At 47.1% G+C, this 20,303-nt stretch overlaps 1 protein-coding gene across 3 annotated transcripts in view; it reads left to right on the forward strand.

Moving 5' to 3' along the window:
- The first annotated feature begins 5,282 nt into the window (after nt 1-5,282).
- The window catches only part of PHACTR2 (phosphatase and actin regulator 2), a 254,176-nt gene continuing 239,155 nt past the window's right edge, over nt 5,283-20,303 (forward strand). Inside the window, exon 1 of one of the 3 annotated variants that reach the window (XM_073789680.1) lies at nt 5,283-5,557. In XM_073789680.1, the coding sequence (XP_073645781.1) occupies nt 5,344-5,557 (214 nt within the window). In that variant the 5' untranslated portion in view covers nt 5,283-5,343. The remainder of the gene's footprint in view (nt 5,558-20,303) is intronic. The other 2 variants (XM_033867798.2, XM_033867799.2) reach the window with 2 other exon arrangements.

Genomic DNA, 20,303 nt, shown 5'->3' on the forward strand with positions numbered 1-20,303 from the left:
AGAAAGGAAGGAGTACGCAACCTAGTACCTTAAAGAGAAATGGTAGTTTGGGTTCAAAACTATGAACCAGCTTTGGCCACTCTCATGAAACAATTTTATCTTCAATTTTAAAATGAATCCAAATAAAAATTTTCATAGAACCATCAAATCCAAGACCAGAATAAACCTTAGAGGTCATCAAAACTGGTTTCCTATTTCTTGTTTTTTTGTTTTGTTTTGTTTTGTTTTTTAATGTGACCTTAATGCAGGCCTACTGTCACTATATTATGGTCCTTTGCCCTCGTTTCCTTTGTTACCAACCCTCTTTATTATCTGGATTCCTTGCCTTTCTGTTATTTCATTTCGACTGTGTATCATCCATTCTGATCTCTGCCACTTCTTTTCTTTTTTTTTTAATAAATTTATTTATTTTAATTATTTTTTGGCTGCATTGGGTCTTCGTTGCTGTGCGCGGGCTTTCTCTAGTTGCAGTGAGCGGGGGCTACTCTTCCTTGCGGTGTGAGGGCTTCTCATTGCAGTGGCTTCTCTAGTTGTGGAGCATGGGGTCTAGGCGTGTGGGCTTCAGTAGCTGTGGCTCGTGGGCTCTAGTGCAGGCTCAGTAGTTGTGGCGCACGGGCTTAGTCGGTCTGCGGCATGTGGGATCTTCCTGGACCAGGGCTTGAACCCGTGATCCCTGCATTGGCAGGTGGATTCTTAACCACTGCGCCACCAGGGAAGCCCCTCTTCTTTTCTGATATTACTTTGGTCACCTTTTCTTTCATTCGTAGAGATTTTATCTACCTGTATTAAGGAAACAATATTGTCCATAAAAGACACTAATTTCTAATGCCATGTATTTTGGAATAGTATTTCCTAAGAAAACACGTATACTGTATTTGTGTGTGTGTTTTACATATAAAGTCTGATCAATGGAACTTTGTGTCTGTGTGGGGGGATGGGAAGACACCAAAATAAAATTGCAGTTATGATAATAATCCACGTGCTTCTGCTGAAAGCAGGGTGTACTAAGCATTAATGGGCAGACCCAACTCGTCAATACATTTTCATTTATGTCTTTTATAATCTTACATAAATCATGATTTTTTAAAAATGGTAAAACAAAGATACTATAATTTTGGTGTGTTAAATCACTGTTACAACACTCTGTAATTAAAAGTAATTCCTTTTTCATCTTCAGTTTTCATTTCTAAGCTTTCAGAAATGATATTTAACGAAAAGAGCAGAACAAACAAATAAACTAATAACATTGACAAACATTTTGCTTTGAAAAGTTGAATGTTCTGCCTCTCTTTTTATCAGTCTGTCAAATAGCTACATTTATTAAGTGCTGGGCAGAATATTGTCCTAGGTGCTGAGGAACATTGCTAAGGAAATTGAAATCTTATACCAGGGGTGAGATAAGATCAACAAAACTGGAAATAAACAAAACCCCCAATAAATACGATATGTCATCATTTTAGGATTGCAGATACATAACGGCATTTGAAAAGTGAATCCTAATCCACTTCTTGTCCACTTTTCAGGCTCAAAAATTAGCTACTTCCCGTGGACTTCCTGTTCTCCAGCTATTACAGAGTCCTGAGGAGCCCCACTTTCTCAAGCTTCTGTGTCCTTCAGATGCCCTCCCGCAGCCTGGGTGCCTGTGCATCTCAGGTGCCCCTTCCTCTGGGAAGCCTTCCCTGACCCTCTCCCTCAGACAGGTTAGGTCCTGCTCCTCTGGGTTTCCATAGCACCTTCCATGAATTGCCAGGGAAGGACTTGCTAATGTCCTGTCTGCCCAAATAGCCTTCATTAACTGATTCATTCATCCAACACACAGTGGTGCTGGGAGAACACAACCCAGTCTAGGTACTTTCTGCCCTGAGGCAGCTCACAGGGAGAGGGAGAGATAGACTAGCACCCCAACATCTGCAATCCTGTGTGAAAAGGGACGTAACAGAGATATACAGGGCACGTTATGGCACTGCTCAGGAAGGGCCCTTGCCTGGCTCCGAGGTCAGGGAGGCATCAGGAAAACTTTGTGGATGGGGAGACACTTGACCTGAGGCTCGAAGGATGAGTGGTGGTCGGTGAGTTGGGCAAAGTTAGAGAAGGTGGAGGATGATGCTTCAGGCAGAGGAAATGGGGATGCAAAGCTACCATTAGAAGAGGAACAGAGAACTACAAATAGGTCTGGACACTAGAGAGCAGGGTGTGTCTAACAGCGGCAGGATGTGGAAGCCCTGATACGCCATGCTAGGGCGCATGTGCCTGAACATGTGGCATGGATAGTTGTTTTGAAGGGATGTAAATGGGGGAGCAGCAGAGTCTTGTGAGTATTTTGGAAATATCACGCTAGGAATGAGAAAGGGAGCTCAGTGGAAGAAAGTGAGCGTAGAGGCCGAGTCCCTTCCTTTAAGGGGAAATAGAAGACGAAGGTTCAAGCTAAAGACATGGCAGTGAGAGCAGAGTGGAAACCCATTCTGGAGATATTTATTTTAGATGGAGAATAGAACAGATTCACGGAGGAGGAAGCATTCAGCTCTGGGAACATTGACTGCCGAGTGTCAAGGAAACACCCAGAAGACAAGCCCTGTTAGACACTGGGATCTAGAGACCAGGAAAGAAGTCTCTAGACTGGAGGAAAAGATTTGGGAGGTGTCTCTGCACAGTTTAAAGCTGAAGGTGAGGTTTTCCAGGAAAAAATACGTCAGGTGTGAAGAGAAGAGGGCTGAGGCTGGACCCCAGGGGAGCATTAGGTAAGAACAGACAGAAAAAAAGAGATCCTGAGAAGAGGGTATCTGGGAGGCAGAGAGGTGAGATGAGTGTCCCAGAAACCAGGGACACAGAGTCCAGAAAAGGAACAAGTGGTCCAGAGTGTCAAGGGCTGCAGCAGGGGTCAGACCTGAGAGGTCCTCAGTACGTTGTTTGGCAGCCAAATGCTCAAAAATGATAGTGGCAAAGCAGCCCATGCAGTAAGTAGCAGGGGCAGAAAGTCACCCTATAGATAGTGAAGGAATGCGGATGGGGAAGGGGGACTATAAGAACAGGCACTAGCAAGTGGAGGCTACTCTCTTTAGAAGCTTGGTGGTGAAAGGAAAATGCATGGAGGGAGGGAGGGCTGAGGGGTTCCTCGAGGGCACGGCACAGTGTCTGGCCCTCAAGAGGCACTCCAGTAGGTATTGACTGAGTGAAAGCTGAAATGATAAGTTACTGAATAATGAGCAGGGGAAGACTTCATGTGTTTTGGAATATTTAGTTATTCATTTATTTACCTTCAAAAGAGGTGACATACAGGATAAACCTGAAAGGGAGAAGCAGGAGGCCTGGAAGGATGGTGGAGGTGCTCTTGCTGTGAGCAATGGGGAGACTCCAGTGGGGTGAGACCCAAGCGCAGAGAAGAGGCAAATGTGCCCCAGAAAGAAGGCAGCTGACAAGGGGAGCCTAACCGCTAAGGAAGTGGACGTGAGGAGTACAGACGGCATCACCGGGTAATACAACACGCAGGATAGCAAATGATGACGAGAAACACCATCATACTCTAATGTCGATTACAAGGGAAAGGGGGAAATCCTTCCAAGGGCCCTTTCAATACTACCAAAGACCTATCTACTGAAACATTGCAAGTTAATGCTCTGAAGCAGAGGCATCTTTTTTTCTGTCCTAAACTACACAAGATAGCAACGTAGTAACACTTGAAGCCGTGTAAATTTAAAGAGGTGGGAAAATAGGAGACATTTAGAGCAGGACCAGAGAAGCATGGCTGACTCTGTGGAAATGGACCTGTATTTGGAGAGTTCTCACAACAAAACTGGGATAATAAGGCCCTTCCCAGAGTTGCTGTGAGAATGATAGGTGAAAACCCTTTTAAATCGTTACAGGCGAGCTGTTGTCATTATTATGACCTAGCGGCTACAAAGGCCTCTGTGGGAATTCATGTATCTCTCTAGCTTGCACCCTTCACTTTTGACCCCCCTTCCTCTTACCTTCTCTGCTAGGGTTTATTTTTATTTTTATTTCTTTTTATTTTTTTTGCGGTATGCAGGCCTCTCACTGTTGTGGCCTCTCCCGTTGCGGAGCAACAGGCTCTGGACATGCAGGCTCAGCGGCCATGGCTCACGGGCCCAGCCGCTCCGCGGCATGTGGGATTTTCCCGGACCGGGGTACGAACCTGTGTCCCCTGCATCAGCAGGTGGACTTTCAACCACTGTGCCACCAGGGAAGCCCTAAGGTTTACTTATTAAAAGATATTATATGTGCAAAGTGTCTGACATCACACCTGGAATATGGGTGTGTGTGTCAATCAGTGTTAAAGGCTAACCCTCTTCCCACCCCCAGCCCCCAGTCTCCTTCTCTTCCTGCTGCCTCTCTAAGGCCTGTGGGTGAACCCAGGGACCTTTGTTCCCTGCCATGAGCTTTCAGGAGTGGTGACTCCTGAGTGTGATTCTGGGCAAGTCACAACTTAGGGGCCTAATCGTGAAACTGATAAAGCTTAGGTTGCAAAATCACCAGCTGAATCAGCAATCATACAAGGCATGGTGGTAACTCACTGATTTCCAATCAACAGCAGCTGAGAGACCAGTCTTTCCACTAGAAAGCTTTGACTGAGACTTCCAATCTGTGTTAATTTATTCCGTTCTTTGGAAGCCTGGCCTTTATAAACATGACCTACGAGTCTACCCAGCAGACAGAAACCCAGGAATGTGGGCAAAGGTTGGAGGCAGAGAGGGCTTCGAGGGTAAAGGGTGAGCGGCGAAGGTCACTAGCCTTGACTTAAGGGTCTCCAGGATGGGTCACGAACGCACCAGCAAGTCCAGTGCCCTTTGGCGTTGCAGTTTCGAGTTTCGCATCCTTAAACTAGGTATTATCATTTCGGTTCCATCACAGGGAGCTCAAGGGTGTGTACATGGCCTTCCTCAAAACCCCCGCGCACCGCGCGCCCCCCCACCCCTAATGAAAATAGTATCGTTAACCTTGACCTTGCATCCCAGCTCCTGAAGCCCCAAGCTCTATTAATCTGAGGCCTGCTACCTGGGTGACGATCAGAGGGGACCCTATGGCTGCCATCCTGCAAAGGGCCGTGCCCAGGCCCTGGGGGGGTGGAGCAGCGGGCAGGTTCGCGGGCACAGAGGGCGGCCCAGCTCCGAACCCTGCGGCTTTCGCCGGCGGGAGCAAGAGCCGGCTGTAGGCGGCTCCTTCCTGTGCAAACTTTTCTGTCCTCTTCCTCCTCCCGCCCTCCCCACCAGCTTCTCGGCGCCCGGCGTCCAGCCTCCCCGCCCTTGTCGCTGCCTCGGGGTAGCCGCGCGCCGGGCAGCGCGGTCCTCGGCGCCGGCCCCACCCCGCGCTCCGGGCCGCCAGGAGCCGATGGCCGAGGCGGGCAGGAGCCCCGCGGAGCCCCCGGGAGAGCCGGCCGGGCAGGCGGCGGCCGAGGTCCCCGAGCCCGAGGCGCCCGCCCGGCCTCCAGCGCCTGCCCTGCGCCGGCTGCCCGGGGACCCGAGCCCCCGCGGCCGCTCGCAGAGCGACCTGTCGTCGTGCTCGAGTCGGGGCCGCCCGCTCCGGGTCCACATCTCCGGTTCAGGTAAGGGCAGCTCGGGCGCTGGGGGCCGGGGGTAGGGCCGGCGCGGGCAGGTGGCTGCGATGGGGACCCGGCCAGCCCGGGGCGTCAGCGGGCAATGGCCCAGCCGGCTGGCGGCGGGAGTGGAGGAGGGGCTGGGGGGGGGGGGGTCGGGGCTGGGAGAAGCTGAACTCCCCACCCCGCTGCCGGTATCCTCCTTGGTGGCCGGCGGCTCGGAACCCTCGGCGGGAGATGCTCCGCCCCGGCTGGGGCTCAGGGTGGGCGCGCGTTTCTCCCGGGCGAGACGCACCCGCCGGGATGCGGAGCGCTCCCACGCGGCCGTGCGGCTTTGCGGCGCCGGGGAGCCCCGGCTGCTCTGGTTCTTAGGCTTGTGCATCGGGAAGAGGAGGCTTCCCTCGGTCTTCAGCGCGACTTTGGTCCCTCGGAAGCGTGCGGTCCTCTCACGGTGGGGGTGGGGGGCTGTGCCAGTGCGCGTCTTGAACACCCACCCAACCGCTCCTGCTTCTGAAACAAAGCCTTCCTTGGGGGTTTGCTGGTCCGAGGACCCGGAGTATGAGTTTTCCCTCCCTGTAAAGCCCCACGCAGGTGGTGATGAGAGTTTGGCCGTGATCCTTCACTGTTTGAACCAAGCCTGGAGCCTCTGCGGTAGCACCTCCCCGCGGGTTCCCCTCTGCCCGGTGTGCACCCCCGGCTCCGGCGACTGCTCGGGGCCCCGGACGGCCAGAACCAGGCTGGGGGCCGGTGCTGCCAGCGCGGAGCTGTGTAACGCGGGGGTGGCGGGGAGGCAAATCGCTTAACCTTGTCTCTCACATCTAGGTGTTTAAAGTGGGAAGAAGAGTGTGGAACTACCACATGGGGAGGTTATGGGGGGATTAAATAATTAATGATTTTAAAATGCTTTTCAACAAAGCATTTTCTTAAGAACTGTAGAACCGTTTTTAAAAGTCCACCAGGCTTGTTAAGTTTCTGCACATCGTTTTCTGATTTGCAATCTCCGGAGGATGCGTGAAAGCTGGGAAGCTGGGACTGAAGCTAACATCAAATCTACTAGTAGCAGCGACAGGCCCTTGTAATGGTCCAGAGCTTACGCCCTACCCTCCACCACTACTCCTTCAGGGTCTGTGCTCGGGGGCCAGGCCTTGAAGCGCCCAGGCAACCTCACTCCTACCTGAAGCCTGGTTTCCCCTTAGAAAACGGCACATTTCCATACCTCTGACTCCACTCCACAGGCAAGCCAGCTCAGTTTTCCGTCAGAGCCCTCTTTCGTATTCCTTTTATCTTTTTCAATTTTTCTTTATTTTTAAAAAGATTTATTTATTTATTACTTATTTATTTTAGGCTGCATCGGGTCTTAGTTGCGAGTGCCGGCTCTTCCTTGTGGTGCCCGGGCTTCTCTAGCTGTGGTGTGCGGGTTTTTTTCTCTCTCTAGTTGTGGCATGTGAGCTTAGTTGCCCCGCGGCCTGTGGCATCTTAGCTCCTGACCAGGGATGAACCTGCATCCGCTGCGTTGTAAGGCGGATTCTTTACCGCTGGACCACCAGGGGAGTCCCCTCTTACTTTTGTAATATCGCTTTTGCTGCACAACGTGTATATGTAGAAAACATCAAACGTATTGTTGATCTGACTTCGCAGATCACTTTGCTTAAAGCCGGTTGGAATTGTTAAATACAGGTAGTGGGATGTAGGTTATGGGATGTTTGTGAAGAATCTTCTGCCGGATTCATATTGTGGAAAGTATTGAGTTGAATGTATTTTTCCTCCTGGTTTTTATGTCTTTGCCAGACTGAACTTGACCCCTGGATAATCTTGATTGATTTTTTTTTTTAACAAAGATTAACCATTCAGGTGCCTCTAAAGAGGCAACTGCAAATGTGTCCAGTTGGTGACGGTAGACAAAATAAACATAGCGTGTGTCACCATTTCTCATTTTCATAGATGGAAATCGAGGCCTACACGTAGAAGAGGGGAGTAAAAACTTTTAAAATGTGTATGTGCAAAGTGCCCCTCATGTGAACTGTAAACTTCAATTTATAAAATTATTTTACCTCCAAGAGCTCTATGCCTTCTGTGTACTTTTAAAGGATATTAGGAAGTGACAGCTTTCAGCTGAGTTGTCCCCTGCACCCCACGATGCTGACCCATGTGTGAAAGAGTGAACTTCTACGTGAGTGTGAAAACATTCCTTGACCATAGGGTAGCCCAGTTTCTAGGCCCTCCCCAGAAGTTCTGGGCACACAAGCGGGCAGTATCCAAAGCGAGATCATATGTGGCCTGGGCAGAGCCAGCCCCAGGCCAGCAGCCCCGGTGTCATCTCAGAATCTTGGACCCTACCCCAGACCTACTTAATCCCAGTCTGCATTTCACAAGATCCCCAGGTTGTTATAGGAACATTCACGTTTGAGAAGCATTACTGTCTGCCACTGGTTTGCAAAGTTGGTTACACATAGGAGTCCCTTGGCAAGTTAAAAAAAAACCACCACCACCAAAATCACAGCAAAACAATTCATGGCTAGGTCCCAGTCCCAGAGATTCTGATTTAATTGGCATCAGGTGATTCTAATGTGTGGCAAGCTTTGGGAACCACCGTGCTATGGCCTATATATCAGCATGACTTGCTGCCATATGTATTGTGATATTGTGACCAGGGTTGGCCTGGGCAAGTGTAAGGCTGAAGGCTTTGGTTTGGTACCTTCTCACATCCCTACTGGTATTCTCCTCTGCTGCTTCCACCTCCCAAGTGGCTTTTCTCACTCCCTTTTTTGATTTCAGCTAGTTGCCAGTAAGTCCTTCCCAAGGGTTAATTACTAATAATGAGTTAATTACCTGGTGGGAGTCTTTGGGAGAGTGTTGAGGGGGGAGGGAACTTTGCAGTGGTGCCTGGCTGGGAGGGGGCAGAGGAGGAGAGGGGGGAGAAGACTGCAAAATGTTCACCAAGGGTTGTCAGAGAAGAGCCTCACTCCAGAGCAAACGGCCATCCCCATCAGTCACCCCACATCCCAGCACTGCTTCCTTTCTGCCCTTCTGTCCGTAAAAGAATAATAAAAACTATGAAACTCGAAGTTTTTGCCTATTATGCCAATAAGAGACGATCCAATCCAAAAAAATATTTTTAGAAGACCAGCTCTGTACTTGGCACTCTATTGATGCTGTGGAGATATCACAAGAGAATCCACTTTCTGTTTGTACTTTATTACTGGGTTTTTGTCAAGAAAAGCATCTCAGGCTTCAATGGCTTTTATTTAACTTGTGATTTGAATAGTTAATTTTTCACGTGATAAACATGCATGTACTTTGTCAGCAAAATCTCTAGTTTTAAATTTTAAAATCCATACAAAACGTGAAGAAAGCCATATATTTTCAAATAAGTACATTTTAAAAATATAACTGAAGTAAAATTGGAATTGATACATCAGCCCTGTTTTGAGCTCAGAAAAACATTGCTTTATGGTTTTGAATTCACTGTTCTGGAATTCAACAGAAGTTCCGGATTTTTAAAATCTAGTATTTCTTTGTAAATAAAGTGGTATTTTATCCATTAAAAAAAATAAAATCCCAAAGCAAGGTTTTCATGATATATGGACAGGTGTTCTCTTAATTTTCAGGTCAATCTTCTTCTGCATTGAGAACTTTAATATATTCAGTGGGTTCTGATGGTCTTTTCTGATAAGCCCAATGTTTAGTAAGTAAAGAGCCTTAGGACACAGTTCAGGACTTACTCCTATTGTAAGCGCTCATCAAGTACTGACTGTGGACCTACTGTGTACCAAGCGCTGTGCTGGACCCACTGGGCTGTAGGAGTACCAACAGGCGTTTGCTGTCTTCAAGCTATGACTCTTAGTCTTGCACATAGGGCTGCACAGGACAGAAAACGTTTGAGCCACCTTAAAAAGGGAGGTATGAGCAGATGGGCCATTTCATCAGCTTGGTGTCCAGACACAGTCTCATCTCTTTTGGTACCCTGATTCATCCCTCTGGCATCCCTTTGCCCTAGTATACATAGGTATGTAGGTAATGGCAAATCCAGTATCTTTGTCTCGAGTCTTTCATCGCTGGTGTGTTCAGTGCCTAGTGGAGTGAGAATCTAGTAACCTAGATGCTCTGTCCATCCATACCTGCTACTACCTGGCCACTGCCGCGAGGTGCTGCTGTCCAAGATGGGTTCTGCAGTTGACGGTCACCTGTCCCATTGGGGGAAGTCCTCGTTGTCCACACCTTGCCGGTGCTCCCAGAGTGCCTTCCACTGCCCTCTAAGGTTCTAACTACTCCAGTTGGTGTTTGCATGCTCAGCCTTTGTTATCCAAAGCATAATGACATGCCATGCCGGGGTGGGGAGTCCCAAGGGAACTCTTGGGCCCCATCACAGCGGGGCCGGAGCAGCCCTAGGCAAGAGCAATGGATGCCGGCTCACTTTCCATTCACATAACTCAGAGTGGTTTTTTTTTTTTTTACCAAAAAAAGACCATTTGGCTCTGGGTGTACTTTCTGTCCCTGCCTTCTCACAGGAGAGTAAAACCATCCTGCCGGGAAAAGCAGGGCAGCCTGGGCAGGGCAGACAAGGGGGGCTCAAATGCAGCCTGTGCCCTGCCCTGGCCAAGCTATACAGTCTGGGGTGGACCTGCATGCCCCCACCTCCTCCAAGAAGGGAACCTTTTTCTTTGTGCAAAGGCTGTGGGCTTCCCATCCAGCTAGGAGCTGCCCACTGGTCAGGCTTCATCCCAGAAGGGGCGCCTTTATCTAACGCTCCCACAGTCACCCTATAAGCCAAGGTGGTCCTGTGCCCGAGGTTAAGACATTTTAAAACTCAGCATCACCTGTTACCCTGCAGCAGAAGCTGAAACGCTAAAAATCATCTTCAGCTGTTAGGTAAGGACATGCCTGTTAAGCCAGGTTGCACTTGACCTGGAGCTGAGACCAGAGAGCTGTCGGGAACGGAGGCGGCCCTACGGACCAGTTCCTCTTTCTCTTCTAGCGCTTCCTCAGGGATGGCGCGGCCTTCCCGACTCTCAGCTTCTCTTTGCCTCTCTGCTTCCTAATCCGAACAGATTCTCCTGGTGAGAATCTGTTTTGTGGGTGTTTCCTCATCCATCTACTCACACAAACCCTACCTCATAGCTCCTACCTCCCCACCACAGCTTACCTTCACTTCCTCTTGGTTCTTGTCCGTATTTTACCTGGACAACTTTCTTCGTGTTTTTCAGTTCAGATTCCCTAGAGCAGATCCACTGTTTAAAGCCATAGGTCATAGGTCACACAGAGGTCACAGAGACATTGTCTGTCTTGATCCGATACCCACCCAAACTCAAGCCAGTTGTGGCCTGGAGGGTGAAGTCTTCACTTAGTGCCAATAAGGTCACTTAAGAAGAAGTGAGCCGGGGCAGTTTCATTCATTCATTCAACTAATATTTATCGAGGTGAGAGGCCTGCTATGTGCCAGTCACTGTTCTAGGCTCTGGGTGTACAGAGATGAGCAGACATGGTTCTGCAATTTGGGGAGTAAGAATGAAAGCAGAAAGGATGTGGCTGGCTAGAGACAGCAGCATGTGTAGTGGTCTAAGCCATTGTTATTTGCCATGTGTATGCTCAAAAAATGACTGGTGATGGTGGTGATGACTCTTGTTCTTATTTTCAGAGGATGCCTGAAGAGCGAATTATACCTAAACTGGGGAAGCTCTAGTTGGCATCAGTAGTTCAGTAGTAGCTCTGAGACTGCTGGCAAAGCTGTGGATTTGTTTCGAGCTCCAGCCACTGCAGGTGGTACACTAGGTGAGGGAGCATATCTTGATTTTTTCTTCGTTCATTCAGTCAACAAACAGCTAGTGGGCTAAACACAGGGGCTGTAAAGACATCCCTAAAGGAACAGTGGGGGGAAGACAGGCAGTCTTCCAAGTCTGAGCTATGACTTGTGCCCAGTCCTGGGCCTGGGGGAGAACCTAGAAGGCTCAGCTATAGGAAATGGCTTGGGGGAGGGTAATCAGGAAGGGCTTCCGGGAGGAGGTGAAACCTATACTATCTCCAGGCAAGAGGAGGAACAGGAAGATGGAGGAGGAGTGTTTGGGGAGAGGAAAGAGTACAGAAAAAACACCAAGGCCTGAAACAACCCAGCATCATCAGAAAACACTCAGCAGTAGGGTCCTGGGGGAGAGAAGGGAGGTTAGGGTGCTAGGCCAAGGCCAGAGAATGAGAACTTCCTGTGTCTGAATGCTTCCCGGCAGACACAATTTAGGTGACATTTGTAAGGCATTTGCAAGCTTGATAGGGGGCGTGTTCGGAGTGTATTCTGACATGGACACTGAGGGAGATGGTGGGGAGAACACAGCCAGCTGAGATTCGAGACACAGAACCACGGTTATTATCAGTGTGATCCTGGTCAGCTTACTCCCCCTCCTTCCGCTTGGCTTCCTTATATCTGACCTGGAAATGATGAGTAACGGTAACGCCTAGCTCATAGGGTTCATGTGAGGCTGAAAGTGTGAAAGTGCTTTTGGACTTTAGAGTGCCATGTAAATGGCGGCACCTTGGGCACCCGGCTGTGACAGGACTTACTATGGTGTAGTTGACTGTGCTTCCTTCCTTGTGCTGTAACAGCACTGAAAACAGAGATTATGTTTAGTTGAGTTTTGCATTCTCAGTGCCAGATACGGGGCCTGGTATATAGTAGGTGCTTACTAAATATTTATGGACTTAATGCATGAATTCCCTAAAAGTCAGTTCTTTTGACATGAAGTCATAAATCAAAAAACTAGGCGAAGTGAGAAAAAATATAAATGGAAAGTTGGATAGAAGCTATGATTTCCAAATGTTTAAAACACACACACACACACACACACAAAACCCAAAATTAACTAGACTGTTTTTGAAGAGCTGTTGACGAAATCCTGAGCACTTCCTTGGGAGTATTGTGTGAACCTTGCTTCACAATATCTTCATAAAAGTAGTTCGTGAAAGGGAAGTCGTGAATGTCAGTCCAGCCTCGGGCTGGTGTCGGGGATTCTGCAGCCTCCTTGCAGGGCAGTGCTGGGTGTTGGATGCAAGAGCGTAGGCAAGAGGGCTTAGAAGGAAGTGAACTTTAACACGAATCCAGTCCTGCATATTTGTACACGCTATCACATTTCATCTTCATAGCAACCCTGTGACATAGCTAAGTATCAGCTCCACTTTTTAGATAAGGAACCTGGCTTCAGAAAAATGGAATAACACACCCAGTCCCACAGGTAGCAGGGAAGTAGTAGAACAGATATTCAAATCTTTATGACTTCAAAGCTCACGCTCTTTTCCTTACCTAACAGAACCTTAGTGCACAGCCATCGCCACTCAGGGAAAACGACTCGTATGTACCCCACCACCAGGGAGGAAATCCAGTTATGTATTACTCTACAAATACTATTCTGAGATCATCAGAATAAACATGTTTCCATCAAAAGGTCATTTTCAGGCCCCAGCCAGTTGTCTGTCTATTTTAAGGTCTATCCGACACTTCAGATTTCTAGTATAAACAACAAATTTGGATTAACTGTAACGGGATTCTGGGATCCTGTATTTTCAGGCAAGCATGCTTCAGTGATCGTTACTGAGGTGCGTTCTTTTAACCTAAAACGACTCAATCTTGGAGTCATGTGTGTAATTCATGCCCGGGAACCCTATCTTGTCTCAGAGTACAAGTGTAGTTTCAGTTACAGTGAAGCTCAGGAAGAAAACCCTGAAGCAGCTTTAGTGTTTTTAAAACACCCTCCTGGCTGACTCATTACCTTTGATCACACTAGCTGAAATTTGCAGGGAGAAGTGGGTTGCAAGGCTTGCCTTAGAAAGGTTTCTGAGATCTAGCTCACTGCGTGACCTATTGGCTAAAACTTGACATTTATATACCTTACTTAGCAGTTTCTCGATGCCTCTGTGAAGGCTTGAGAAAAAGTAGCTGTTGCTTACCCCTCATAACAGGAAGAAACCTGTGACTTAAAGAAAAGTGCGTTATCCATCCCCAGAGCTCAGGGCTCTTACTAGGGTGGGAATATCATCGGTGTGACGCTTCCATTCTGGATCAGCAGCTCACGTATTTTAAGCATGTGACGTATAATTTGTGGCCACGATTCAGGTCATCAGGCTGGTCTGTAATCTTTTGCCTTCATGTATATTGTAACCTACCTGAATGGCGTCTTCTTTATCGGTCTTATTTCTATTAGATAATAATTGAGTAACCTAAACATCAATAACAAACATTTGTCAAATCCTTCTTCTCCAACCTACTGGGCTTTATAAATCTTTGATTGCTGCTTCTCTAGATGAAGAGGACAGAAAGATTTGATGATGACAAAGAACATGATTTGTATTTAATAAATGTAATAGAACTTATGTCTTCAAATGAATGTTATCTTTTAGAATTGTCATATACTTATTCCAATTATGGAAGATATGCTTATTTCAATTAGGATTCTGCTGGGTAAAACAGTGTTTCTAACAAAAGCTTTATGATTAAAATATTCAATCCCTCATTTTATCCACTTTCCCTGGTTACAGCACGACTGTAGCTCTTTCTAAAAATCATGTCTAACTTTCAGAGACATGGATTTACTGTCAGTGGGGAAGATTTGAAGAGACATTCCAGAAATGGCCAGGATAGTGGCCACATTGTGGGAATACATAGACTGTCTCCCAGCATGATTATTTTGGTGGGAATAACAATCATTTGGACATTAAGTCATTCATGTTACTTTATGGTAATACTTCATACCCCCAGAATATATAACAATTCGATTTAGTGTGTGGTAATCAAGCAGGTCAGTTTGGGCCATTAACGTAGTGACTCTGAGGTTAAGAAAGTAAAGGAGACAATGTGACATCTGTGGGAGGGCTTCAGTAAGGCATGAATGAGAAGATTATTAAGTGATAGCAAGGATTTGCTCAAAATGAACAATTTTCCATAGCCAGGATTAGAGACTCCCTTGTTCGAAAGAAGTTTTTGTTTTTGTTTGTATAAGGATATAAGAGCAGTTCAAAACCAATAGGTAGAGTTGTGTATCATGAGGACCCAGAACCAGGAGCTGATAAATTGCCTGTGGCCAAGAAGGGTACTCTTTCACCATCTCTCCATCACTTTTTTCCCCTAGGGCTCTATCCATCTATCTACCTATCTATCTATCTATCTACCCATCTATCTATCTTCCCGTCCATCCATGCATCCAGCCATCCATGCATCCAGCCATACCAGATTCTCTGCTATTACAAGCACGCGTTTCCTCAGTTTCCGCATTCACACGTCTTCAGTTAGAGCAAACAGAGACTCGTTGGTGTCCTTGGATCCAGTTCCAAATGCCCAGCCTGGGTCAGGTAGCCATTCCCATAACCAGCAATATCCATTGTACGGGACAAGCAAGGCTGCTGGCACGCACTCTTATAGTTGCGGGCAGGATAGTTCTTAGATTAGAGATGGTTAGGATGGGAAAACACACCAACGGTATCCACTACCTCAGTGTACCAGAGAACCGGCAAAGTGAGGAATTCCTGGGCTTCTGGGAAGTGAAAGTGCCACTGAAAAAAGCCAAATGCCTATTAGGCTCAGAAAGAAGAAGGAGAGTGGGGTGGAGAGAGGGACAAATTAGGAATATGGGATTAACAGATACTACTATACATAAACTAGATAAGCAATAAGGATTTACTGTATAGTACAGGAAATTATACTCAATATCTTGTAATAACCTACAATGGAATGTAATCTGCAAACAAAAACAAAACCCAAGACGAATCACTGTGCTGCACACCTGAAATTAACACAGTATTGTAAATCAGCTGTACTTCAATTAAAAAATAAATTAACTAAAAAAGAGTGGGGTAATAAAATTGGATTGAATAAGGAAACAGTTGTCTATGATGAAGCGGATGTTCTGCAGCACAGCGGGGTGTTTTGGAGTTATGGCGAAGGAAGCAAGAAGGAGGGATCTTCCTAGGGAACAAGGTAAGAGTAGCAGGATGATGGAAGTCGTTGGCCGGGGTACAGAGTGGGGACACCTGTTGGAGGGGTGGGTCACAAGGGCAGATCTTACGGATTGAGGAGTGTGAAGTACACGGCGGAGATGGTTTGGGTGTGAAGACAGACAATCTCTCTTTTGGCCGATTGATGGGATACCCCATGTCTCCCTCCACAACCACCACACCAGCTGCGGGGTGCACATAATCGTGGTGCCACCTAGGCCCCTTGTATTTCCATTCAGCCCTCATTGGTCATTCACCAGACATCCTCCACCCCGCATTCCTTTAGGAGCGGTAACAATGGGTCTCACACAGCAGATCAGGCCTGTGCCTCTTTCCAAATGGAACCCTGAGGCAGTGAGGCTGATTCAAACCCTGGCTCTCTGTGGATTACGTTCTCCCAGAGGGTGACCCTGGCTTCTGGGGCCTGTTTGGGGTGTGGGATGGCATTCCTCTGGCCTGATCTGATAAAACATTTCTTAGCATAGGTTTAGGGTTGGCATTAGGTCACATGCAATTATCCAGATCACGATTGGTAGTTTTTCACTGGGATGATGTTTCTTTAGGCAGCTGACAAATTCCCAGCGGGCTGGGAGATGAAAAATGTCTGTGGCCTCAGGCAATGGCAAGATGGGAGTGTCTGCCCAGGCCCAGGAATACACTGGAAGGACCAGCAGTTGCCAGGAAGCTGCAGAAAGGAAAAAGCAGGTGTTTTGAAATTTCTAGTGCCGGAAAACTTACCTTGTGCATCAAAATCTGTGTGTAAATGTCCCCCCATCCCACCGTCCCGCTTTCGGCTGCCTGACTACCACTCCCCCCTTCTGTTTCTGCACACACATGCTTTAACTGCTGCTCTCTGAGCCCTCTCCCTCCAAGGCGTCCCTTGATGTTCATGTTCGCAGGCCCTCACCTGTGTTAGACTCTTACTGAGGCTGGGGGTGGAGATGTCTCGATATGATTCAGCTGGTCCCTGTGCCCCAGCAAGGAAGCCCTTAATCCCAGGCTGTGGTTTTCAGCCATCATCACCTTGCCGCTCTGCTCATAGCCAACAAGCAACAAAGGCATGCCACAAACGATGAAAAATTAGAGTCCTAGTCAGACCCCCCCCCCCCGGAAGCCCTAAGTCCACCATTTTCTTCTAGAAGGGGTGATGTTTCGGTGCATCAGTGGACAACTACATCAACCTGCTGTAATGGCCTGTTGACCAGAGCTCTCACCTGAGTCCACATCTGATTTAGGTGACAGGGTTACAGTCTCCAGTTTCTCAAATGTCACTGTGCTTATGAATCACCTGAGGATCTCGTTGCAGTTCAGTAGGGGTGGAGATTGAGCTTCTGCATTTTCTTATAGGCTTCTAAGTTTTGCTGATACGGCTGGCCCATGAACCACGCTTTGAGGAGCAAACCTCTGGAGAGCATCCACTGGGCTTGTCAACTACTTTAAGGATGGATTCCTTCTAGCACTAATGTAGCTTACAATTCCATCCGTGGAAACTTCTATACTGCTTGAAAGTCTACTCTTGCTTTCCTGTTTGGTAAACCCGACTATGTATTATTTATAAGAGGTGGAAGCTCTGAAAGATTTAGTGAGAGGAACCTGTAGAACTTCCACCCATGCAGGATATTTTGCTTCAAGAGTGCCCATGTCAGTGGGTTCCTGGGATTCTATCTGTACAGTCTTCATGCGTCTAGTGTCTAGTGGGTTTTCAGATGGTAGGATGAAGAGATGGAGATAGAATCTTTTTTGAGATACAACTTTCATATAACATTGTATTAAGTTTAGGTGTACAACATAATGATTGATGTATGTATGTGTTGTGAAATGATTAGCACAATAAGTTTAGTTGAAATCCATCCCTGCCTTCAGTTACAAAAAAATTTATTGTCATGATGAGAACTGTTAAGATCTACTCTCTTAGCAACTTTCAAATACACAGTACAGTACTGTTCGCTATGGTCACCATGCTGTACATTACACCCCAGGACTTATTTACCTTATAATTGGAAGTTCGCACCCTTTGACCCAGAATTTTAAACTTTGACCCAGAATTTTTTTTTTAACCTAAGATGAAAACACTTTCATCACTGGAAACTCATGACTCAAATCTAGTTTTTGAGATGGCATTACTCCAAACATGGAAAGACAAGAGTAAATGATGAATATGCACGTTTGAAAAGCTTTACATCTGTGTAAAGCTTTACATTTTTCATTCCTCATTTCTCAGTGTCTGTGATGCCTTTTGTAGAGAAGAGGGAGGGGCTGAAGGGGACTGGAGTTGAGGTTATTGATGCCCAGACCAGGGCTTCTCATGGATGTGGGAAGGAAGGGAGGCCTCAGGAACTTCTGCCCTGATGGGCTGGGCATGATCCTCCTTCCAAGGAGACTGCAGATGCTAAGATGGACCTGAGGATCAGAATGTTGGTGGTCCCTCTGAGAATCACAAGGCTGCTGGAAAATATGCAGATTTGAGGATGTAATAAGCAGATATGTTAGTTTAGTCACCTGTGGTTGATGTTACAGTCCCCACAGAAAATACCCTTTAGGAGTGAGAAGTATAACAGTGGGGAGAAGCCACAGCTCTAAATGGAGAACTTTCACTTATCGCGTCAATCATGTAGCAGTTTAGTATCGCCTTGGGTAGTGCCAGAATTTTCCTACCTAACCACTTCGTTCAACAAATAATTATTAAAGCAACCACTGTGCAGTAAACTTTAACTTCTCCTATGAGTATAGACTGTCTCCGATCTCTTTGAGTGCAGCATTTGAGTATTAGACTTTTGTAATCTCCGTACTACCTCACTTATAGTAGTTGCTTATAAAGCATGTGTTAGAAGTGACAGATTATACTTGGGACAGCTTGCAGTCACCTAAAAGTGGTGAGAAGGCACAGCTGAAAAAAAAATGAGAAGAATAAGGGAGAAAGAGTATAGTGAGGTTGAGTAGCAGCAGTCAGATCACCTAAGAGAACCTAGAGAATAAACACTGAAAAGACATCATTGGATGGCATCGGAAAAAATGTCCTGGAATTCATAGCCAAAGCACTTTCATTGAAGTTTGGGGAATGGAGACCCAGAGAGGCACGGGGGGAATTGGGTTGAAGGGTAGTTTCAACACCAGGGCCATAGATGGAAATAAAGGGTGGGAAGTAGAGGAAATAACCGTCAACAACAAAAGTCTTTCTGTGAAGCAGATACTTTTCACACAGTACTTTGCAATAATCGTTCGTTAGCATGGTATTCTGTGCTCGGTCCTTTACGGTTATGGAGGATATTAAGCATGTAGCAGATGGTGCTCTATCAGGATTAAAAACAAATCGAAGATAAGTGTAGGAAGTGTAGGAAGACTGGAATGATCTGTGATAGTCGGGCACCTGTCACTTGCCAGGTATTTAAAGAGTGAAGTGAGCAATATATTTCATCCAAAAGCTTAAACATGCTTATCCCAGCCTGGAAATGTGCCTGTAGGACTAAAACCCACACACGTTTGTCCATCCATCAGTGATGTTCAGCAGGTATTTACTGAGTCTCTATTATGTGCCAGTAAGAAAACAAAATCCAGCCCTTGGAGCCTATATTACAGTGGGGAATGTTAAACATAAACAAAGCCTGTTGCTAGTGAAAGTGGAAAGGACAGATTTTGAGCAGTAACATTCTAAGGAATAGGGAAAAGAGTCCAGGATGGACTGAACTTGACTTCAGTTTGTACAGAGGTGACTGGGTGTTTTAAAGGGAGAAGGAGGTGGAATTCCCTGGTGGTCCAGTGATTAGGACTGCATGCTTCCACTGCAGGGGTAACAAGTTCGATCCCTGGTTGGGGAACCAAGATCCCACAAGCCGTGCAGCGCAGCCAAAATATATATGTGTGTGTGTGTGTGTGTGTGTGTATGTATTATATATAAAAAATATTTTAAAAACGGAAGAAGGGGGGCTTCCCTGGTGGCGCCCCGGTTGAGAGTCCGCCTGCCGATGCAGGGAACGCGGGTTCGTGCCCCGGTCCGGGAAGGTCCCACATGCCGCGGAGCGGCTGGGCCCGTGAGCCATGCCGCTGAGGCTGCGCGTCCGGAGCCTGTGCTCCGCAACGGAAGAGGCCACCAGTGAGATGCCCGCGTACCGCAAAAAAAAAAAAAAAAAAAGGAAGGAGGAGGGAGTAGTGAGGGGAGTGGGCAGGGACTCAGTAGGGTCAGGAAGTTGAAAAATTACAAGAAGTGTGAAAAAGGGGCGTTGGTCCATGTGAAACTAGTTTGGGCTTGTTCGCTGGTGCTCATTCCTTATCACTTATGGAAGTTAGGCTCCTACCCTCCCACAGAGGCTAGGAGCCAGGGGACCCTATCTTCAGATTGGTTGGAACAAATAGTAAATTCTTTGGCAGCCTTGAGTTTTCTCAGGCAGGCACTTTAAGGGGGGCTGGGGCCATCCTAGGGAAGCAGCCTTGAGCCATTAGAAACAACGTTAGCGTTAGTTCAAATATTTACAGGCTAAGATTGAGGCCTAGTCAGGAAGAGGGCTCAGAGGAGCTCCGCTAAAGTTTGGCCATGGAGAGAATCTTTGTCATTGGAGAGAGACGGTAAACAAAATAAATTTAAAAATAACAGATGGTGATAATAAAGTGTGGGAGAGACAGGGAATCTTGGGGTGGAGGTATGGAGATCGCAACCTTAGATATGGTAGTCAATGCGGGCCTCACTAAAAGGCACCACTGGAGGAAAGCTGTGAGAGAAGTGATGGTGAGAGACCTGGGGATACCTGAGGGAAAAGCCTTCCGGGCAGAGGGAAGACAAGGGCGAAGCCTC

Source organism: Tursiops truncatus, chromosome 12, assembly GCF_011762595.2.
Source record: "Tursiops truncatus isolate mTurTru1 chromosome 12, mTurTru1.mat.Y, whole genome shotgun sequence".
NCBI classification, from domain to species: Eukaryota; Metazoa; Chordata; class Mammalia; order Artiodactyla; family Delphinidae; genus Tursiops; species Tursiops truncatus.